The sequence below is a fragment of the Hippopotamus amphibius genome, chromosome 4, assembly GCF_030028045.1.
Source record: "Hippopotamus amphibius kiboko isolate mHipAmp2 chromosome 4, mHipAmp2.hap2, whole genome shotgun sequence".
NCBI classification, from domain to species: Eukaryota; Metazoa; Chordata; class Mammalia; order Artiodactyla; family Hippopotamidae; genus Hippopotamus; species Hippopotamus amphibius.
The window spans coordinates 110,840,328-110,863,530 of record NC_080189.1 but is presented as its reverse complement, the minus strand read 5'-3'; the positions used below and the strand labels follow the sequence as shown (position 1 = coordinate 110,863,530).

The following is a 23,203-nucleotide window of genomic DNA, read 5'->3' as shown; positions in this document are numbered from 1 at the left end:
AAGCCTGCTGGCACTTTGATTTTAGCCATTGAACAGGATTTTGGACTCCTCACCTCCTGAAGAGTATGATCATAAACTGGTGTTTCAAGCCACAACATTTCTGGCGATTTGTTGCAGCAGCACCAGTAACTAACACAGTCATGGTGCGAGTCCCCCCACCTCCTCTGCTGCGTCACAGACTCTCCTCCCTCTGCCAGGCTGTTCCTAGAGCACAAGAGGCACGCTGTTATTTCCCCATCATGGAACATTCGCGAGTGATTCCATTTTCTTCTTCAGCAATTGGCCAATTCTGTGGTCCCCGTTACAGCCAATTCTTTGAAAACAGTGTGTATTCTGTCTCTAATTCCTCTCTTCACACCATTTATTTCTCTACACCCTACAACCTGTATGCTGAAGATTATTTCCAAATGTAAGTAAACATGCATTTTATAGGAATGTCATGTGAAATAAAGTACATACTTTATGAAAAGTCAAGAACATTTCGACATAAAAGATTCTTCTCTGCCCTTTGCCCTCCTCTCTCCCCTCACTGTGCATCGTGTGTCTGCATTCCGCGTGGACCAAAGCTCCCCCATCAGCGGGAACACCTGCTCAGCCATACAGAGCAACGTTCTCCTAGCATCAGCAAGACAGCTTCCTTCCTCTTCTTGCTGGGGGTCACATGACCCACCATCAAGGCACTCAGATCTGGATCATGTAAACTGTCAATGACATGTCATTAAATGTACAGCCCTCTGTCTCAACACTTCTGTGACTGTGCCTTGACTTCTAATGCACAGAGCAGCTCTCAGAGCTTCCTCACATGCTCTTCCTGGGTCATAATTCTCAAATTTGCCTGGAATGAAATTTTCCTGTCTTTCTTAGATTGTTTCTTTTTTCATCGACAAAGGAAAAGGCACCAACGTTATTACATGGGTGAATCACAGGTTATCTTTATTTTCTACCCTTTCCCTTGTATTCTCCAACTTTTCTGTAAATTGTATTTATTATTTTCTTATCCGGAAGAACTAGTATCCTTATTTGACGTCTTTATTATTTCATAAAAAGTTTAAAGAAAAATACAATTTTAAAAGTTCAAACACTTCTCTTAAACACCTCCATCAAATACAGAAATCTTCCTCACAGCCCGAGATGCAAGAGGTTCTGGCAGAAGTCACCATGGATGGCTCAAGGTCATTATTCTTCAGAATAGGGGTACTCAGGATGGTCCGCGAAACTGAAGGAGAAGGAGTGGAATTCATTTATTAACTCTGCCATGTTGTCAAAGGCAGCGTTACTCTGTGGATGGGGGAGAACGCCCCGTGTAGGAACACGCGCCTCCTCCCACCCCGACAGGCACAGGCGCAGCCTCCTCGTCCCTGTGCAAATGGCGCCTGCGCCCAGTCCCCAGCGGCACCTGCAACCTTCCCTCCCCCGCGGCAAGCAGTCTGGCTCAGAGGACAATGTATGACACGGGGCGGGAACTACGGCCGCACGTGGAGGTCGTGTCAGCCCCAGGCGGAGCGTCTGAGCGTAGATGATGGGAAGGGTCGCTCTTGAGGAGTTAGTGGCTCTTTCCCACACAGTGTTCAGGAAATGAACACTGAACACGCTGCACAAGGGGAGCCTCGGTTAAGGAACTTCCACCTATTGAAGAGATACGACAGGCCTCTGGATAATCATCCTTACACACGTGGTGACTGTGCTGTTCATTTATAATTTATGGCAACACCTGTTGTTCATGAAGCAGCATTACTGTTGTTTACCCTTTTGCATGTTTTGATTTTCTTGCTGAATCTGTCCTTTCCAATTCAGTTCATTCCAGACTGCGCTCTGAGCAATTCCACGTGCAAAGAGCACGTGGCATAAGGCCTGGAAGATGGGTAAGTCTAGGCGTTCACAGCCTAAGAAGGACAACATGGAAAGATACTTCACAGATTCTGAGTACACGAAAGGAACTTTCCCTCTTTCTTTCACTTATCATACCTTTCCTCAGAATCATGACTCCGTATAGGTTTACAAACAAGAAAAGGAGTTTTGAGATTTTCCATTTGAAACTAAATCTCCATTTCCTTACTACTTTTTGTCCCTTCCTGTCTAAACTCCCTTCCAAACTTCTCTCTGTTTGACTAGTGTTGCCTCTCTTCAGTCCTCACATCCTCCTGCAGTAACTGAGCAGCTGAATTCCATGTTAGTGAAGAAGTTAAAGTCGGGGTGGGGGGTCCCCAGGGGCGGGACCCCTGATGGACAAGGGCAGCAGTGGGGTGAGTCTTGACTGAAGATGCAGAGAGACCCAGGCGATCTTAGCTGGGTGAGTGCTGCTAAGACACAGTAGTCACTCACTGGCGGGTCAGTTAAGTTCAGGATCTATTTGTAACTCGGTTTGGTGAGATTACAGGGATGAGGAAATGGGAGTTGTAACATGGGGGGAAAAGGCCAATAAAGAAATAAGTTTGAAAGGAATGGATGGTGTCTTGGGAAGGACATGGCCATTAGGGAGAAAAGGCACACACATCTAGGGGAGGGGGTGGAACCGGCCCCCAGAGCCCTCCCAGCCCCGATGCACATTGGCCTCCGTGGGCGCCTCCTCCGTAAAACACACCAGCCACACATTCACAGCTGTGTTCAGATAGGAAAGAACATGTCCAGGCTGGACTCATGATGACACGGTCATTACTAATCTAATTGTTTCCTCCAATTGTAAAAATAATTAAAGATGAAGCATTGTCATAGGGCCCTAAGAGAATAGCGGGCTGGAGGCACTGTGCCTGGGTGTCTAACGGGTGCATCAGCCCTGAGAGGAAGTGCACCAGCCACAGAGATTAGGGACATAAAGTAGTGAATTCACCATGATGTGCACTTTGGTGAGTTTACTCAAGGGCTGCCCTGGGCCCCGCTCACATTTCTCTCACGTCAGAGACTGAGCCCTGGAGGAAACCTCTGGGCTGAGGTCTACAGGAAGCCCTGGTTTCCTTCTACACTGGAAATCAGGCTTGTCTCCCTGAAACTAAGCTTTCAGAAAGCTTATTCCGCTGCTGACCTGCCTCTACAGAACACAGTGTGTGTGAAACCTCTGCAAGTCACTTACACGAGTAAATCATAATATCTTAAATTTTTGTTGAGGCCATCAATTGCTTTCATATCTTCTGAAGTCAGTTCAAAGTTGAACACCTGCAGAATGGAAAGAAGTTTCACATGAAACTCTCCCCCAAGGAGCTGGCCTCCTCCTGGGCACTGGAGGACTTTCCAGCCGAATGGGGACAAGAAGAGGGTGCAGGGAAGCCTTGCCTCTCCCCAGCTTCCAAGTGGACCAGCCTGGGAGTCCTTCTGCTGGGTTCTCACCTCTCCTTCCCACTCCCCCTCCTTCTCTGCTCCAGTTCACAGAACAAAGGCCTACAGTGCTTCCGTCCCAAAGCCTTCTAAGTGAATTGCTTGTGACAGAAAACAAAGAAACTCGAATCATCTTTTTCCAAGCAAAGGGGCAGTTGGACAATTTGGACAAAATGCCTGCACTGGAGCTAACATGAGACAGCGTTTTTCTTCCCACAAGCCCTACACATGACACAGCTTTGAGCTTAAGCGAGTAGTGGAAGGAGGACCCGCCTGTGAAAGCCTCTCCAATGCCTTTGTGGAGAAAGGTATGAAATGTGCTGAAAAGACTAAAGAACACCCAAACACTTAAACATTCATATCATAGTCACGGAATGGAAAGTGCAGTTTTGTAAAGGAATCACGTTGCTCCAAAGTGATCTAGGGTTTCAAAGCAACAGGAACCAAAGCTTTAAACATACATTCTTCTGTGTATGAAGACGGTAAGGTGATCCTCAGTTTTACATAAAAGAACAGGTAACCAAAGCTGCCAGGACAACCTTGGAGAAGAACAAAGTACCGTTCTGAACAGCAAGACTACTTTCCACTACAGAAAGAGAGTGCAGAAAAGTAAATAGTTAAATAGAAGAGAGAGGCCAGAAATGCACTTCTGGACACTTGATATATGACAGAGCTGGTAACAAAAATCTGTGGGAAATAGGGGCATTTAGATTTCCACTTAAACATACAGAAACCCACATATATCCGTCTTCATATCACATTAGAAAGTCAGTTCCAGCTGTAATATGGAGTTAAATTTGGATGCAAAGACAAAAACAATTTTTCAGGGTAATACTTTCCTGCCCTTTGAATTGGCCTGACCTGTAACCTGCATTGGAGAATGAAATTTGGAAGAGGAAATGCTAAGGCAGTTCTGAGCCTAGACACGACAGGGTTTTTTCCCTGGTCACTGCCTTGGGCTCTCACCCCTGTGCTCAGATGATCACCAGGTTAGTGGCCACCGTCCATCAGCTACACACGAAAAGGGACGTGGAGAAGGGTGCGGGCTGCTGTGACAACAGCCACCCCACCTGCTAGAGCACAACTGCCAACCTGCTCGGCATTGACTGCACACACGTGAGGGAGCCCAGCTGAGCTGAGTGCAGGCTGTTCTCACACCACAGAATCACGAGATGCATACGTGATCTCTCCATCAGACCCCTCAGCTGGGGAGACTTGGCTGTACAGCTGAGGTAATGGTGTATTCATGGTCTCCTACACAGAAATCAAAAGGCAAACACCCTAGCAAAATTGGGTGCAGTCTTGAACAGGAATTTCTTCGGAAAGGCAGAAACTCAGGGAGACTACAAGTATGAAAATGAAACTGTGTTACTATCCAGAGAAATGCAGCATAAAACCATGATGGTTCAGAGGATGAAGATTGCTGCTAGAATCTGTGTGCTGCCCAGCTGTTGGAAACCTCACCCCCCCGTGATGGTATTAGAATGGGGTGCCTTGCAGTCGTGAGTAGCTCATGATGCTGGAGCCCTCATGAATGAGAGTTAAATAACATCATCTATCATATAAGACACTTGGGAGGGCTCTGTTGCCGCTTCGACCACGTGAGGAGGCAAGGAGACGTCTGTGACCTGGAAGAGCATCCTCACCTGACCACACGGGCACCATGATCTCTCACCTCCGGCTTTTAGAACAGTGAGAAATCAGTTTACCTTTTTTCTAAGCCACCCAATCTGCGCTATTGGTTGTAGCAGCCCAAGGGGTCTAAGAAAACCACATAAGCCAATTTCCTCATTGGAGAATGAAGAAAAGAAGATGTCACTTGCACAGGGTGACAGAACAAATTGCAGATGTGAGGCTGCAACTAAAACCTCTGTTTTCTGTCCCATCTTCACCCTCCGCAGCCATGCCACCTGCCCTGTTGCCACAGCAGGAGGAGACAGCCACGAGGAATATACACGAGGCACACGGGCACGGGAAATAACAGGCAACTCATCTTGGCCCAGAGATGGTCTTGAGAGCCGGACAAAGAGGGACCCTCGTGAAGGATCCTGGTGGGGAGCCCTGTGCCCCAGCCCCACTCATCACCTGCATGTTCTCTTTGATCCGCTTCGTGTTGTAACTCTTGGCCAGGACCACAACCCCGCGCTGCAGCTGGTAGCGAAGGGCGACCAGAGCTGGGGTTTGCTTGTGCTTTTTCGCAATGGCACAAAGAACGGGGTCGTCCAAGAGAACTGGGTGGTTCGGGTTTATCCTGCAAGGAAATTCAGAAATGCTGAGGAGCTGAGAGTGAGTATTTAGCTTGTTAGCTGGCTTCCCAAAGACACCACGTAGGTCCACGCCAGACCAGTGCTTCTCAAACTGTGGTCCCTGGGCCAGCAGCCTCAGTGTCACCTGGGACCTTGTGAGACATGCAAACTCCATGGCTTAACTGCAGACACACCGAATCAGAAACTCAACTGCGGCACCTCCCAGCCTGGGTTTACAAAGCTCTCCAGGTCATTTGGATTCACGGTTGAGTTGATATCAAGGTTTCCACAATCGTGTTTTTTCTATTTTACATCTCAGTGGCTGTTTTTCTTCTCCAATCATAGCCCCAAAGTAAGTACAGGAGCATGAAAGGAGAAAGAGAAGCAAAAGATTGGGATATTTTTTAGTTTAACTGTCTCAGGTATTGATAAAATTCGAGTAGTCTCAAAATGAGAACTATTCATTTCATCATTACTTACAGTGTGCAATACTTCTACAGGTGTTTACAAAAAGGATTCAAATTGTAATTTTTTCTCAATCATGAACGACCTGGGAGTTACATGTTGCTGTCTTGATTTTGGACATAAGGTAAGGGAGGCTTGGAGAGTCTATTACTAGCATTGTGTTCATTAGTTAAAAAATAAGCTGATGTCTCAGGTCTCAACGGGGGGATTATATATAGATTTTAATGCAGACACTTGTTATTGATTAAACTACAACAAGACACATATAATGTAAAAAAATTGGCTGGGTAATGGGAAGACAACAGAGAAGGATTCCTTCCATCCCTCCCCTCTCTCCCCCAAGCAAGTTGAGAGTTATCTCCAGAGCACTGAGTACAGTATGACTACAAATATTTCATCAAAAACTGAATTTTAGGTAAACTTCCCATTGTCTTCAATAGGGTTCATTACCAATCTTTTAATCGCTGGGATCCCAGAGCACCGTAGGCAACAAGAACAATATCGTTTGACTTGCAGAAATCCAACAGTTTGCTCTGATTGAGATAAGGATGACATTCCACCTGTAGAATTACAACAGAGAAGAGTGCCAGAGTCCATGAAAAGGTAATGTTAATAGGACAGACATAGGTTAAAAGTTAAGAAAAATCTAAAGAAAAAAACTGTGTAACATTAAATTTAAACTGGAAGTGTCAACATCAAGTAATGATTTTTTTATTATGATTTTTTAAAAAACACATTTTATACCTCTGTCCCTGCAAAAGTAAGAAACAAAAAGAATGACAATCCTGAGAAAAAGCAATTCTAGGGACCAGATCTCAGTTACTAAATACACTACCAGGAGACAAGCCTAATTCCAGATCTGAGACAGGAAAACAACTGTCTGAGTCCTGGACATCGCATTTTGCGAGAAGCAAGACTTTGTCCCAAGAGCCATGAAGAAACGTGTGAAGGACTAGAAGAGCCCGTTTGCTGGGGATCCCACTGGTGACGTTTGGGCCGATGTGAGCATCAAAAGGAGTAATGAGTAGAAGCGCACGTAACAGGCTCCGCAAATAAACATCCCTGAGTCCCCAGTGATGAGACAGCAAAAGAACAAAAATAGTTGCCCCCACGGATGCTGATTATTACAATAAACCCCTTCTCAGAAACTGGCAGTTAGTGGGAGGAGTGACACTTTTCCCTTGTCTGATAGGAATAAGGTATTTTCTGCTGACTTAATGACGGAATTATGTTTTTACAATAAAATGTTAGGTCAGAAGATTAAAAAGAGTATTTACATGGAAAGTATTGAAAAACATCCCAATGAAATAATTCATTCAGGTGAAAGTCACTGATGGATTCTCAACGATTATGTGAAAATTTGGGGAGAGTCTCACTTGCCCTGACAACAATTATCATGCAACAGGTGACGAGGTGATTTCAGCAGGGAAATCCACATTCGCAGCAGCACATCCAGCTGCCACCAGCGTCACCAGGAGGACAAAGTGCCGTCACTCACAGCGGGACCACTGGTCACTATGTGCTTCCCACTGGGGTGAAATCAGAGGGGCTCCGCCTGCGAAGGACGTGATCTTGTCAAAATGTTTAACCTTCATGTAGTGAGGAGCTCCGATCTATCTACTCTTTTATAGGAACTGGAAATAAAGAAAAGAACTAACTAACATCACAAGATGATAGTCTAATGCATCTATTATGTTTGTTGCGAACCTGTCTAGATATCATGGTTAAAAATAAATGATGGAGTGACCACCGTGCTAGGTTCAAAGAACTTGAGAAGACAGGAGTTAGGAGAGAAAATGCCCTTTCAGCAGTGGATGTTCATATTCTCTATATCTATTATCCAAATGAAAAATGAAATCCTACACTACATAGCAATTTGCATTATTTTACTTGAAATGGTATAATAATATTTCTATTTTATTCATGTAATTTCCCCATTCTCCTCAATGTTGGAATACTATTTCATTGTACTGAAATACCGTACTTTAACTCTAATAGCCAACAGAAGAACAGCAAAAGTATAAAAGCAAGTAAATAACCCATTATGGCCAATAAACACATGAAAAAATGAAAAAAAAAAAAGAGCTCGAGAAGCATGACTCACAGTGACATGTGAACCACAATGTGATCAAGGTAGACAAAATATTATATATATAAATATATATGCATTCATATACCCCTGGCAATGTGGCAAAATGTGACAAATTTTGCATACTAAAAGGAGAACAGACGTTCTCTATCATACTCCTAACATTTCTAATACCTGAAAATTTTCTCAATGAAAACTTGGAGGCAAAATTTATGCTAAAATCACATTAATTTTAAAAAATTTTTATAATCGAAGACATTGATGTCATATGTATATCCATACACACACACACACACACAATTTATAGAAGTGTTAAAGTTCTATAAATTCTACAGCCAGAGTGCAGATAATTTTTGATTCACCGCACATATCTATCTATCCACTTATCCTATCTATCTATCTATCTATCTATGTATCTCTACACAATCCTTGAATTTTACACGCTACATTTTCTGCAGAAGCGTCTTACTGCTTGACCTCAGGTTGTACCTTGTGGACATTACGTTCTATGAAATACAAGAGTCGCAGAAAGACAAACATTAATATCTAAATTGGTGAACGGGTAGAAGTAAAGAGTAGAGTGGTGGTTGTCAGGGCCTGGAGGAAGGGGAAACTGGGAGTTGCTATGAATGGGTGTGAAGTCTCGACCACACAAGATGAATAAATCCTAGAGGTCTGCTCTACCGCATTGTTCCTAAGGTTAACAATAGTGCATGGCATTGCACCGCATGGTATACTTAAAACGTAAGAGGATGACTCTCACACTAAGTTTTCTCTCCACCATAAGGTAAAAATACAACAGAAATATAAGAGCACAGACTCAAACAGAGAAAATGTGTTTAAACAGTCAATTTTACGGTAGAAATCAGTGGGAGAACCATACCAAGACCGAGTAAATCACAAGATCTGCTCCAATTCCTGAGCGAATATTTCATCTACTGTTAGTATCACCATAAGCCTTTAATGTCATCCATCTAACCTGGATGACCTTCATAGTCTCCAGCAAATTTGTCTGCGCACTAGGCTTCCTGTTGAAGACTCCTAAGGCAGACACACCAAGACTAAGGATTCGGGCATCCAACCCCCCACACAAACCCTTAGCACCTATCTCATCTGATCTTTGCTCTTTCTTTATTTACTTCCCATTCCATGCTCTCATGGTCCACCTGCCTGTACACAATTCCTTCCAAGGCACTTTCAGCATCCAATTACTGGTCATCCTTCGAGCTCAGGGAAATGCCTCCTTGCTCTACGTTCTGGGTAACTCTTCTAACCCTCTTTCATCTGCTTTCCCTTCCCTAAATTCCTACCCACAACTTAACAGGAAGCCCTCCTCACCTTTTCCACCAAGACTTTCTCAAACACAGTTACCATCATGGGATCAATTCACACCCTTCCAGACAGAGGCTCTGCTCTCTAGAATCTTCTGTCCCACAAAGGTAGGATGAAGAAGAGGGGAGGACAAATAGACACCTGACTGTAGCACGAGATGGAGGTTATGAAGAGCAGGAAGGAGAGGAGACCGAGACCCTCACCTGGTTGCAGACGGGCTTGTACTTGAGCCCCGGCTTGCTCAGGATCCTCTCCAGCTGCCTGCGGTTAAAGTTGGACACCCCGATGGACTTGGCCAGTCCTGCATCCTTGCACTTCTCCAGGGCCTGGGGAGGAAGTGGGGGTGAACATGATTTGGAATGGGCTATAGATCAAGAATAAATACCTAAAAAAAATCTGTTAACAAGGTTTCCTGTCAAGAATTAGCATTGAATCAAGAAGAAAAAAGGGGAAGAAGGTCGTGACGCAAGAATAAGAAGTACTGCCTCCTCCTTAGCAAAACCTGGGAGAAGATCCATCACATTGAAGGAAGGAGATGCTCATCTTCATTGTCCCAAATTCTCCTGCGTTCCTCTAACATGTCAGCACTGATTCCCCCACCGCATCCCCAGTGTAACAGCTCTTTAGAGTTCATGAAGTGTGGAATCTGATGGCCCACAGCCCATTCTCACAGGTGCAAGAAGTGAAGCAGGCGCCCCTCTCCTGGCTTCCTCCCCGGGCTCTCTCCTCCACGGACTCACCTCCCACGTGCAACAGAGATCCACTGTGTCAAATATCATTTTTCCATTTTCGTCTTTTGGCAAAAGTTCCTCCCCTGGCTGGAATAGAAGCAGTCATCTTAGAGACGTCACAAAATAATCCCCCACCCTCAGCCAGGCTGCCAGGCAGCTGTTGCAACATTCTAGATCTCCTACACTTACTATATGTTTTAATAAATAGGATTTTCCTAGGTCCTAAAGTGGACTCATAGTGATTTATGTAAAAAATGTCAAAGAGTTACATGGCTTTACTTCCGGGAAAAAATTGCAATGCAATCTTGACCTAAGCCTAACAACCAGTGCTGTGTTCCTTTTACCTCTGAACATCTGATAGCACCAGGGCAGGCATATGAGCCAGCAAGACTCTCTCTCTCTTTTTTTTTTTTCCGGGGGGTACACCAAGTTCAATCATCTGTTTTTATACACATATCCCCTTGAAGTTAGTATGGAAGGTGGAAGATCCCGGCATACTCTCAAATGTTCATGACCTTGACCTGATCAATGTTAATTTGACACTGATGGAAAATGTTGAGATAAAAATAAAGCAAACCAAGAGTAATAGGAACTTAAGGGACAGAAAAAATAAAGGGAGACATTTCTGAAGAGTCCTGCAAATCCTTAAATCTATCCATGGCTGGGACTTGCCAACTACATAGTCCAATAAGCTCTTTTGCACAGGATGGCTTGAGTAGATCTCTGTAAATAGAAATTTAGAAATTGAGTAGATTTTTTTAAAATCAAGAGTTCTACATAATACAGTTCTTAATGGCTAAGTGCAGTCTATAAAACTCATCATGGAGACAGCCAACAGTGTAGGCAAGGTCTCCCAGGTCCCTATAAAGGCTGCTAGGTTCAGACTCTCCCAGAGAGACCGCCACCACATCTGCTCAATGTGAAAGGGTGAAAGCGGAGATGAACGCATCCTGTTCAAGTGCAGGGCAGTTTCATTGCTCAGCACGGCTGCACCAAACTCTGTGTTCATGCAACCCCCAGGGGGCTCGGAGTCATAACCAGTCCCCTGTGCTGAACACGCCTATGTTTATGTCCTCAAGTGTTTGAGACAGAGCGTGTGAGATTGTTGAACTCTTTACTCTTGGAGGCATCGAAAGGAAATTAAGGATTCCAAAGAAACTCAGTAAAAAGATATTCAGAAATTATGATTTTCGGAATTCTGCCCTATATCGTGTAGTCATCCATGTAAGCATCGCTACATCCTACAGAGGAAAAGCCTAATCCAACCATCCAGGCAAGTAGACAGACATTCTCACACAAGGAATACATGGATGTGATTACACACACTGCCCACCTTCAGAGCCATTGGAAAATGCATAATATAGAGGTCCACATAGTCCAGTTGCAGATTTTTCAGTGACTTTTCCAAGGCTGGTCGCACCAGCTCTGGTCGAAGGGAGGTGCACCAAAGCTGCAGAGGTTAAAGAATGGAAACTGTGTTAAATAATGCTGTAGGTGATTTTGTTTTTCTTCTTTCACTTAAAAAGTAGACATTTTTCCCGATTAGAAATGGATGACCACAAAGGAAAACCAGTGAGTTTCCTTTTCAGTTCCATTTCCGATCTAACTAACCCATGTATTCTTTATTATTTCATTGGTTTTATCATCAGTACATCATTCACAATGGAAGGAAATGATCCAAGAAATAAAAAGTATTATCAAATAATTACCATACCCATCACCTGAATTGTGTTTCATAGAATTGAGAAGCAGTGCACAATCTTCATCTAATTCTATCAAAGCATCAGCCCTCTCATGCATAATTGGTATCCCTTTGTTTACACAACTATAGGAAAGGTGCTTTGAACATACTAATATGAGCAGTACGTAATTCAAGACACTTCGGCTAGATCTTCTATGATACACAAAGTGCCTCTCCTATTTCCCTCTCTTATTGATGAAAGTGAGAACGGAGATTTAGAATTTGAAGACATTTTAGAAAGTCACAAAGATGGTAAGGAAAGCTATAATGTGAGCACAGTTCTATCTGATTCATTAGTCCATACGAAATCACACAGCTCTGATCTAGGCTCAGTGAAGTAAAGTGACTTTACTCTACAATCACAACTTGAAGACGTCGATGAAGAAAAGGTTACCATCACGCTCTTCTTTTGCGGGGGGAGTGGGGTTACTAGATTTAATATATAAATATGGGTGGAAAACAAGTCTCACCAATAAGCACCATTCACCAGACAACTACTGATCCTATTACATAGTTGTCACCTGCACACAACCTCTTGCACACATCTGCACACACACCACACACAGCACCTTTGAAGTGTAGAAGATGTCTTGTCTCTTCACAGTGCCATCTGCAATCTTGCTTCGAATGGCCTCTCCAACCTGCGCTTCATTTTGGTACAAATGAGCACAGTCGATATGGCGGAACCCAACATCTATAGCGAATTTGGTGACCTCCAAGGCTTCACTCTTAGGAACCTACACAAGCAACAAAGGGAGTCGTTGGATATCCACAGGATGAAGAGATTGCTCAGGCACAAGCTTTAATCTGCCCCAGCAGCAGCCTTTCTTCACGCCTCTGGTTAGTTCTGCACGTGTGCTGAGGATCCCAGAACGGTTGCCCTCAACGTCCTGGTAGGTAGTTAAGTGCACATCCAGGAGCCCCTTCAATCCCAGGAAACCCCTGATTCACCACGGGCATCAGAGGTCCCCAAGACCACCTCCAGCTTCAGTGATTTGCTGCAAGATCCAAAAAGACTCAGCATATAGCTGTAGTCATGGATACAATCCATGCTTGTGAGGTGTTTGAAGCAAGTCAACAAAGGGATAAGGTCCATGGTACAAAGCATCAACAAATAAGGTGAAAGCTTCTAAGAGTCCTCTGTCCACCAGTGTAGCCACACAGAACACACCAAATACAAGCTGTGTCTATTCAAGGTGTACAAAGTGGTGTTTTCATATAAGTACCCACTGTGAAACGCTTCCCACAACCAAGCTGCTTCACAGACCCATCCCCTCACATAGCTACCTTTTGAGTGTGGTGAGAACACCTAAGATCTACTCTCTCAGCAAATTTCAAGAACAGAACCAACGATTATTAACTATAACACCATGCTGTACACTGGATCTCAAGAAATTTTTCATCTTATAGCTGAAGGTTTGTACCCTAGACCAACATCTTTACATTTTTCTCAGCTGTGTTCCTAGCTTCTGGGCACCTCTACTCCCTGCTTCTGTGAGTCTGATTCTTTTAAGATTCTATCCAAAGAGATCAGGCAGTATTTGTCTTTCTGTGATTGGCTTATTTCACTTAGCTTCACGTTCTCTGGGTTCATCTGTGTTGTGGCAAATGGTAGGATAACTTCTTTTATAAGGCTGAATAATATTCCACTTTTTTTAATATTGGAATATAATTGCTTAACTTTTTTTTATCTGATTCAGAATCGTTTCTTTTTCAAGGAGGTAAATACTTGGCTTAACTGCCCTCTGTTGGGTCTGGTACTGCGTTTCCTTAAACACACGGGCATTCGGAAATGTACCAAGGAGTGAACAAGTGAGCTTCAGCGATCGCCTGGACCCTTCCCTCCCCTCATCCCACTGTGCACTACAAAGTAAACAAGCCCTGTCTTCTGTCTCCAAAATGTCTCTGGATATTTCCTTTTGTTTGTTTGTTTGTTTGTTTTTTAGTTTTTAATAGTTTTATAATAGTTGTCCAGGTTGTCTGTGATGAAGCGTTGAAATGAAGTTTTAAAAAAACGCTATCTTGACCGAGTTTGAGAATTGGGCAAGAGGCCAGCTAGTTCCTCTTCCTGAGCAGCTGATGAAGCCCACACCTCCAACCACCTACCTTTTGTTTTATAGATGAAACACATGAGACTCAAAGTTTAAGCACCAGGTCCTATTCATACAACTACATACTCCAAAGACAAGATGGACAGAAAACTTTCTGGCTTCCAGTCTAGCAAATTGTCCACTTTACCCCCCTTCCACCCAAGCACTGAAGATTATAGTTTGATAAAAAATATGTTACAAAAACCAAGAACTGAAACCTTGCCCCGTAAGACTGTAGCTTATCCCCTTAAGTGATCTTATATTTTCCATTAGAACAAGTTTCCACCAGAAACAGAGGTACAAGGCAAAACACAGTTTCACCTGACATTCAGCAGGCACCCCATAGCGGAAAAGAAGTTCTCTCCCATGATTTTTCATTCACCTCATCTTCAGGACCTTGGATGTCAACTATTTCTCTGGGTTTTGTCTTTTTGGAAGGAGGAAAGGCTCCTTGAATTGATGAAACATACAGAGAAACCCTCCCATTACAATCACCCTGAAAGCCAAGCAGCTACAGTCAGTGTTCCTGACAGCTGGGTTTCAGCTCCTCTGCCAAGCTGGGAAAGAGATGGAGACTGGTGCAGGGCAGGTGGGAGGCGAGAAAAATCGGTGGTGACCACAGCTTCAAAGCATGATGCAGGGTGAAGACTGAAAGCTTCCTCCCCTTTCACAGTGAGTGGTTCTAGCCTGGTGAGTGGAATAAAATGAGCCTCCCAGTGCCACACAGGAACTCAACCACCTGAAAACCCAAGTCCCCATTCACTTATGTTACATCCCTTTTCTTTTTATACCTCAACCCCGAGACCACGGCTGTTACCTCCTCAGGTGCATAGGTTCCAAATCCCAGCACGGGAATGAAGTGGCCATCGCTAAGTTTCAGAGGGGGGCACTTGCGATCCATTGTCTGCTGCTCCTCTGGCTGAGCGGACTCTGATGTTCCTTCTGCCTTCGCAGGTTATGAATAACAGGAAGGTAACACTCCAGCTGCACGGACCAGTGTCAGCAGATATAGTGTAGGAGGCGCGCGATTGAATCATCACCAATGGAGTAAGAAATAATTGCAGCCAATTAACTTGTTTGGTTTTTATCAGAATTATCTTAAGTATTATGTGATGATTTATAAATCATTAATTTCTTGGAAAATTTTACCTCGTATTTTTAATAACTAAATTTACAATTCTAGATCCACTGTCATTACTGTAAATTACTACATGGGATTTACTGAACAACTGTTGACCGTATGTTAGACAAGAAACCTCCACATACCAATCTTTTCTGTTTTTCGAATTATGAAGCCCAATCTTGACCAAACATTAATTGAAACAACTCTCTTACGGTACACACACGCGCACAATCACACGCCTTAAAGCACTGACTAATAAGCATTTTTCAAAATCTTAGCACTTAATGAGGAATGAAAAGTTCAAATGAAAATAAACGTGCCTTATTACATGTCCCACAAGCAAAATTATTTTGCTTGTGGATGGGGGTGAAATCCTGAAAAATGATACAAAATCAGACATTATGGTGAAGTGCTTATCAGAGGTTAATTATTAAAGGTTTCTACTCTGTGCTGTATGCTAGCAGACTCTTTGTTCATATCTTTCATCTAGCTAAATGCCCTTGGAAAATTGTCATGACATAAATGATATTTTGTATAATTTCTTATCTTGCTCAACATTATTCATAAAAGAAAAACATCTAAACAAGTTAAATTATAGTAAATTTGGGAGCAGTTCGGGAAATCGTGAACGATTGATACAATGGAATGTTGTGAAGCCAGTGAAAATTGAACATGTAGATAAAGGTAAGCTAAATGGTGAGCTAGGAACTGTAGAATTCTCCATGGAAACGTGAGAAAGATAAACCCCAAAACTTGCTATAAAACTTCACAGGCTTTCTGGAAAACAGTCAAACAAAAGCCTAGAACAGCAAAGTGAACATGCAGTTACGAAAAATCCAGAACAGCGTGGAAGGACGTTTCCTGGTGTATTTACTCACCCTCACCCATCCCCCGACCGGGGCAGGCAGTCCTGATGTGTAAAGAGCAGCAGCTCAGCGTCCCGCGGCCTCCCTCAAACCACAGTGATCACAGAAAACCTTATTTGTAATGTTCCAAGCAATTTGGGGGCTGCCTGAAGACTGGTGTCTGCTTCATCCAACCCCAAGCTTAAACCCAAGGGCAGCTGGAATAGCTCATTAGAAATGCAGGGAGACTGTATATGTTCAGATGCCAGGGACAAGGGACGAGTGGAGGACACATAAAGTAGACCATGTAAAACCCTGAGTAGACCTGGCGTGAGAATTTGGGGGATAGGAAGGCATTCAGGTATTCAGGGGAATGAAAAAGCCACACACAAGCCAGGCAAGATGCAGACTCAGAAATGAACTGAGGAGCCCTTCACTTTCCTGTTGGGCTGATCTCAAGACCAGGAGCACGCCGACCTGGTTATTGAAGAACAGTCAGGACTGGAACAGACCCGCCAAGAGTGGGTATTTGGCGGATCTTTCAAGTACCCAATCATGAACACACACACACACACACACACACACACACACACAGCATATAAAAAGAGAAAATGAAATAAACAAAGGCAAAAAGAAAGAGAAAGAAAGAGAGGAAAACATAGTCCACGAAAGGAAGAAAATAAACTGGCAGGAACTGTTCTGGAACAATCACAGGTATTACACTGAGGACACAGCGCGTCTGAACAGCACTGTCTGGGGAGGGGACGCAGATGGCAGAGCAAGAGGATGCTGAGCTGCCCTCCCCCAGGAGCGCATCACATCACATCCACATGGGGAGCCACTGTCCCTGAAAACACACTGCAGACCAGCAGGAAGGTCTCACACAGGGGAGGCTGGAAAGAAGCCTCCACACAGAGCTGGGCGGGGCGGAAGGGAAGAGGAGCCGTCAGATCAGGACCTGTGCCCCGAGGAGGGACGCAGAAGAGGAGGGGGTTACAGGGGCTCGGAGATCCTCTCTGGAGAGGGGACAGTTCAGACCACACACTGGGCACTGCGGACCTGGGGCCGACACTGGGAAGTTGTGTCTCCGGACCCGGTGTGATAACAGTGGGACCAAGAGGAGGCCTGGAAGCAGCCTGGACTCTCCTCCTGAACAAGGTGCACACGCTGCCTTGCTCCTGGGAACAAGGCGGAGGAGGCAGATCGCAACTGCTCAGGACTCTGGCCAGGTGATGGGACAGCCCCGGGTGCCCCCTGGCCCGGGCCAGACACCCACGTCAGCGCCTCTTGCTGCCGGTGAGCCCCGCACTAGGGCAAGGGCTGCCCGTGCTGGGAGAGCGGCCCTTGTGGGGACAGAGCCGGCTCAGACCTGCAGGACACTTGAACAGGGCAAGGATGGCGTTAGAGGGGGACAGATGAGGAGTGTTCTGGAGCTCTGACTGTGGGCCAGGTGCGCCAGCACGCACAGAGCCCACACCAGGGCCTGTTCCAACCCATCCTCCTCCAACGCTGCTCCCCTGGTGGGCAAAGGTGCCAGTGCTGGGGGTGGGGGAGAGGGCGCACTGAAAGGGAATGTAACCCGTTTCGACCCAACCCCCGGGGCTTCGGCTCCAGCAGGTTGGGACCTCGCCTGGCCCGATACAATGGTGACAGCCACTGAGCACCGGAAGAGGCGCACTCAGACTTGTCTCTTGCTCTAGCCCCCGCCCCCACCCCCCACCAAGGTGATAGATGCCAGCACAACCTGGGGAAAGGCATGACCCGTGCTCACGTCACATGCAGCCCTCCCACCAAAGCCTCTGGGCACACACAGACTGCATAGGGTGGCTTCCACACAAGGACACCTCTTCAAGACAGGGCTTGGTAACGGTTTCCCACAATTTCATAGAGATGGAGAAAGTTAAGCAAAATGAGAAGGCAAAGGACTTTTTTTCGAATGAACGAATAAGGAAAAACACCTGAAAAAAATAGCTAATGAAACACATAAATAACTTACCAATATAACGTACCAGAGTTCAAAGCATTAGTAACAAGCATTAGTAATACCTGAACTAGGGAAAAGAATTGATGGATACAGTGAGCCTGTTAACAAGTAACTAGAAAATGTTAAAAAAAAAAAACAACAAAAAAACCCAGTCAGGACTGAAGAGTACAATTGCTATGATGAAAAACGCACTAGAAGGAATTAATAGCAGACTAGGTGATATAGAAGAATGCATAAGTGATGAAAGATGCAATTATGGAAAATCATCCAATAAAAATAGCAAAAAGAAAAACAAATGTTAAAAAAGAAAACAGTTTAAAGGACCTCTGGGACAACATCAGGTATACTAACACTCACATTATAGGGGTCCCACAAGGAGGAGAGAGAAAGGGGCAGAAAACATATTTGATGAAATTACGGCTAAAAATTTCCTGAACCTGAAGAAGGGCAAAGCTATCCAGAGGCAGGAAGCACAGAGAGTCCCAAACTAGATAACATCGAAGAGGCCCACACAAGGCATGTCATAACTAAAATGGCAAAAGTTAAAGATAAGGAGAGAATTCTAAAGGCAGCAAGGGAAAAACAACGAGTCACATACAAAGAAAAGCCCTCTCACCTGATTTTTCTGCAGAAACTATGTAGGCAGAAGGGAGTGGCATGATACATTTAAAACACTGAAAGGGAAAACCCTACAACCTAGGACCCTGGGGAATATACCCAATCTTGAATAGTAGCTTTATACGGAGTGTAACCTATAGAAACAACAAATCGCTCGGTGGTACACCTGAAATCATATAATATTGTAAGCCAACTATATTTCGGTGAAAAGGGTAAGGATGTCTCTTTTTCCGCTCATTAAAATCATGCCTACAAATTCCAGAAACCTGGGGGGAAAAGGGGAAGGATAGGGAGCAAAGATAACCTGTAATTAGCCCATTAGAAAATACTTAACGTTGGGTACATTTTCCTGAATGATTTTCCTTTACACATCACTCACAACGATTGCTGTAGCCAAAATAAGAGCATCGTTTTCCAGCTTTGTTGAGACATAATTGGCATATAATGTGTTTGTATTTTATTTACAAATCACAATAATCTTCAACATACAAATGGAATACTTTCCTTTGACTTCTCATAAGTATGTTCTGAAGCTATCAAATATTATTGTAAACATCCAGTATTGCATTTTGCTTGTTTTAAGTAGTGTATCACATTAATCAACTTAATTTCTCCATCATTTGTCTATGCATTAGCATTCTCTTTAGTTTTTGCACATTTTGCCATTCATTCATTGATGCATTCAGCAAAACTTTATTGAAAAACCGTCGTGCACAAGACATTGTTTGATCAACAAATAGTGTAGATAAGAACTAAACTAGTTTTAAATGTCTTGCGTTTATATTCCAGTGCAGGCTACGAGTGAAATCAGGAGTACCTAGCTGTTAGCAGCGGGTAAGTGCCCCTTGGGAGGTAACGGTAAGCAGTTTTTCACGTTTTCTGCACATCTGATGAGCAGAGGCACTGACTACCCTTCACTCCACACTAATTTTTTTGAGATGTTCGTACAGTGAACAGTCTTGCAACATAGAGATAGTGGCTCCCTCCTGAGAAATGGAGGGTGTGTTTACTGCTCCCTCCAGAGAAAGGGTAGGGATGCGCAGGGCCTACTGTCATGGATGCAGGGCCCTAGACTCAAGGTTTTTCTCCTAGAACTCAACTCACTGCAAGTTCAGGTATCACCTGGGCCCCTTCACTTCAGCCTTTAGAAATGGGGACCCAAGAAACTAGCACAACAAACTTTGTTGGAGTGAACATTTCCACAATACATAGGTACATCGAATCATCACATTGTAAACCTTAAGGCTATACAATGCCATATGTCAATTACATCTCAACAAAGCTGGGAAATGATCCTCTTATTCTGGCTACAGCAATTGTTGGGACTATTAAACAGTGCTTCCTTGACCAGCATCGTGAAACCAGGGAAATCCAATTGGTTCGCTCACAGATCAGGTTGACATCTTATGTTCTTTATGATTCTTGACAGAATGCAATATGGCTGAGCAAAGATGAGAACACGGCAAAGGTTAGAAAATAGCCCATTACCTTGGGGATGTGAACTCTGTCATAAACTGGGAATTGGGTGCCTCAAACTGCTGTCAGCAACACTGTAATTGCTGTTGAGTGTGTCTGGATATTAAAATCCCACAACATTCCGATCGGACACCTGCCACTGGAATGAGTGACTTCAGTGGTGCAGAAGGCAGGGGAGTTGAATACTCAGAGGGCTGACCAAAGAAGAAAAGTCGTCAGCCGAAATCCAAATAACATCCACAATCAGAGAGCACGCCAGGCTGTGGAACACCCACTAGTGTACGCTTGACCCCAGATACATCCATCTGTGGTCTCTACAGCTGAGATCGTGGGGCAAGTTCTGACCGTCCTCAACGTGAGGTGCTCACTGGGGCCACCCATTCTGGATAACTTCCTCACAGGACATGGGACGATCCTTCGAACTCCTAACCTGGCGGCTCTCTATGGGGTCGTTACGTGTTGGAGCAGGTGATCCACTGGGAGAAAAGCGGAGCTGCGCCTGGCGGGCAGGATGTGGGTGGCACACCAAGCGGTTACGGTGTGCCCACCTGCTCCAGTAGCACACCTGCAGTGTGCCTCCAGGTGTGCTACTGGAGCAGGTGGGCACACCGTAACCACGAGGCGCTCTTGGGGAGAGCTGGAAAATCAGAGCTCTAACAATCTCTCTTCTTGCAAATAACTACCCATTGTCCATAAAGTGCAAATGTAATGCAAGAAGATTTCTGCCAATGGTTCTCTTTCCTCCCCAAAATTATCCACCTTACCCACCCTGTTGTCAGATTCAGGGTGGCAGTGGGAAGTAGGAAAGGAGGAGAAATGAGCAAACGTCTACATAAGATGGTGTCTCTTGAAGTTTACAAAAATGACCCAATCACCTTCAACGTGGCCTCAGGCAAGTTTATAACCAGGGTGCTTTCTTTATTCCTAATATGAGTTAACAGTTGAGATCACTTCACAGGGTGTTTGATTCATTGAGAGAGCTCCCTGGTACAGCAATCACTCAAAATGTTGGGGAGTATAACTGGTGCTGTTGCTCCAATCAACACATTTCCCCTCGAGTGTGTCTGTGACTTATATTATTTCTGTTTTCTTCTCTACTCTTTCAACAGATCTAAGCCATGGTCAGTTTTCCATGCTTTGGGAAAGGACACTGGTTGTTACTTTAATTAATTTCTAAAACGAAAAAAGATCGAAGATTCCCCTTCTCCTCATCTTCTGTAGAACATACAGTTTCCATGGCAAATAAGTGCTGAGATACATAGAAATGGCCTCTGTTTTCTACCACGCTGCACACACGTGACAGGGAATCTGGCATCTGCGGGTCAGTGAGCAGGCAACGCGCGTGGCTGTGCACCGGGGCCGGATCCACGCGGTCAGGGTCCTGCGCCAACAGGGAGACCAGAAGACGCTTTAGAGACGAGGACCACAGCCTTGACTGGAAGCAACTTCAACAGTTTGTGATCAGATAAGAGCATAAATGACACTGCATTTCTGAGCAATAGTCCTTGATATCTGTTTCTGTTGTGGATGCCCAGATTGACACGGGACACCTCTCACATACTGTCTGAGAGAAATCCTCTGTGGTCTGGTGAACAGGAAAAGAGTCTTCTGATGTGGGGTCTTTTCTCCAGTGCAGGTCCAAGCTGGCATCCACCCACACACTCATAGAGGAAATTCTGCTAAGCCTTCTCACTTGTCTCTCTTTCATATCAACATTTAGATGTTGACACCTCCAAGCAGTAACCATCCCTTTCCCTCCGGGGCTGGGCGGACCGCCCTGCAGAGCAGCTGGACCCGAATGGACCAAAGCACCTGGGACAGTGGCTGTCTCTGTGGAGCCCGTCCCTGATGATAGGGGGCCCCCAAGACGTGGTTCTGTATCTAGAATACAGTAAGCTCTCTGCTACCATTTCCCAAGAAAGATCAGTTCCAAGAAAAACAAAGAACCGTGTTTTCTTCTTACTCACCTGAATTTCTGGAAGGGCATCATGAACACTATGTCGGGAAGTCGTGGGCACTATATAGTCACCAGATCAAGAACAAGAGACGTACTGGCTCCAGGTCACGAAGAAACTGTTCTCATTGGAGGCACACTGGGTGACATCCCAGCAGATGTGGGAATGCATGGGACCTAAGAAGAGCTCTTTGAAAGCATTTTTGAGCATCTGAGCTTTTCTTTTATGTTATTATCGATTCCTTGTATAATAAAGATGGTCATTGATGTCACACTTTATTCCTGTTGTGATCTGATGCGTTCACTTATTCTGTGACTGTGACTGGTCTTCAAGTTCCCTTAACCTCTGAGATTCTGTGAGTGCAAAAAAGACAAAGACCAAGAAGATTAGGTAGTGCTCTGAGACATGAAGGGAAGGGAACAGAGGCAGGAACCGGGGGAGGTGACCAAAGCACCTTGGCTGCCTTCACGTGGAACTTAGGAACATCCTGTCCACTCAATCACTTTGGTTTTGGAGGCACTGTATGGAAAATTAGAGTCAAAGAAATAAAAGAAAAACAGAAAAAAACAAACGTCACTACTGAAGGGTGTGGCGAGAACACACCAAAGTGTTTGGTGTGAGGCTTGTGAAGCAATGGATTTCCAGTCCTAAGTGTAGGTTGCTCAACTAGAGACTGTGACAAATTCTATGATGTCCAAGTCGGCCAGTTGGGAGACACTGGGACTAGTTCAAGGTGTGAATGCAAATGCTCTTAGAAAATGCTTTGAATTCAGTAGTGAAGAGAAATTTGGTAGTCAAAACACACTCTGAAATAGAGGGGATATATAAAAACTTTACATTTTGCATCAGTCGGCAGGGATAATCAAAAGTTTAGGTATGGAAATCATAAGCAAAAAAGACTCCAGGTCACCAAGCACTATTTGTGGCAGTTGAGCAAAAGCAATCTGGGGTAAAGTTTTAGGGTGTTTCTATTTAGCTTTGTGAGAAATATGATTTGCAAAGATTTTTCTTCTCATTCTGTGGGTTGACTTTTCCCTCTCTTGATAGTTTCCTTTGACATGAAAAAAGTTTGAAATTTGACGATTGCTAATTTATCAGGTTTTTCTTTTGGTGCCTGTGCTTTTGGTGACATACCCAAGAAATTGTGGCCAAATTCAAGGTCATGAAGCTCTTCCCTGAGGTTTTCTTCTAAGGGTTTC

At 44.4% G+C, this 23,203-nt stretch overlaps 1 protein-coding gene across 1 annotated transcript; it reads right to left on the bottom strand.

Annotated features, from left to right (window-relative positions):
- Positions 1-1,176: 1,176 nt before the first annotated feature.
- LOC130851343 (dihydrodiol dehydrogenase 3-like) lies at positions 1,177-14,904 on the bottom strand. The gene is made up of 9 exons (XM_057731509.1): positions 14,821-14,904; positions 12,483-12,650; positions 11,506-11,622; positions 10,182-10,259; positions 9,645-9,767; positions 6,471-6,580; positions 5,395-5,560; positions 3,068-3,150; positions 1,177-1,216 (listed from the first exon to the last, which is right to left on the bottom strand). The coding sequence occupies exons 1-9, from the start codon at positions 14,902-14,904 to the stop codon at positions 1,177-1,179; spliced, it is 969 nt and encodes a 322-aa protein (XP_057587492.1).
- Positions 14,905-23,203: the final 8,299 nt, after the last annotated feature.

Bases quoted from the DNA above. Each gene is read 5' to 3' on its own strand.
- LOC130851343 (XM_057731509.1), bottom strand. From the start codon at position 14,904: ATGGATCGCAAGTGCCCCCCTCTGAAACTTAGCGATGGCCACTTCATT. The intron at 9,768-10,181 runs GTGAGTCCGTGG...CTTCCTCCCCAG, and splicing joins ATCTCTGTTGCACGTGGGAG to GCCCTGGAGAAGTGCAAGGA. The intron at 5,561-6,470 runs GTAATGAACCCT...ATTTCCTTGCAG, and splicing joins TCCCAGCGATTAAAAGATTG to GATAAACCCGAACCACCCAG.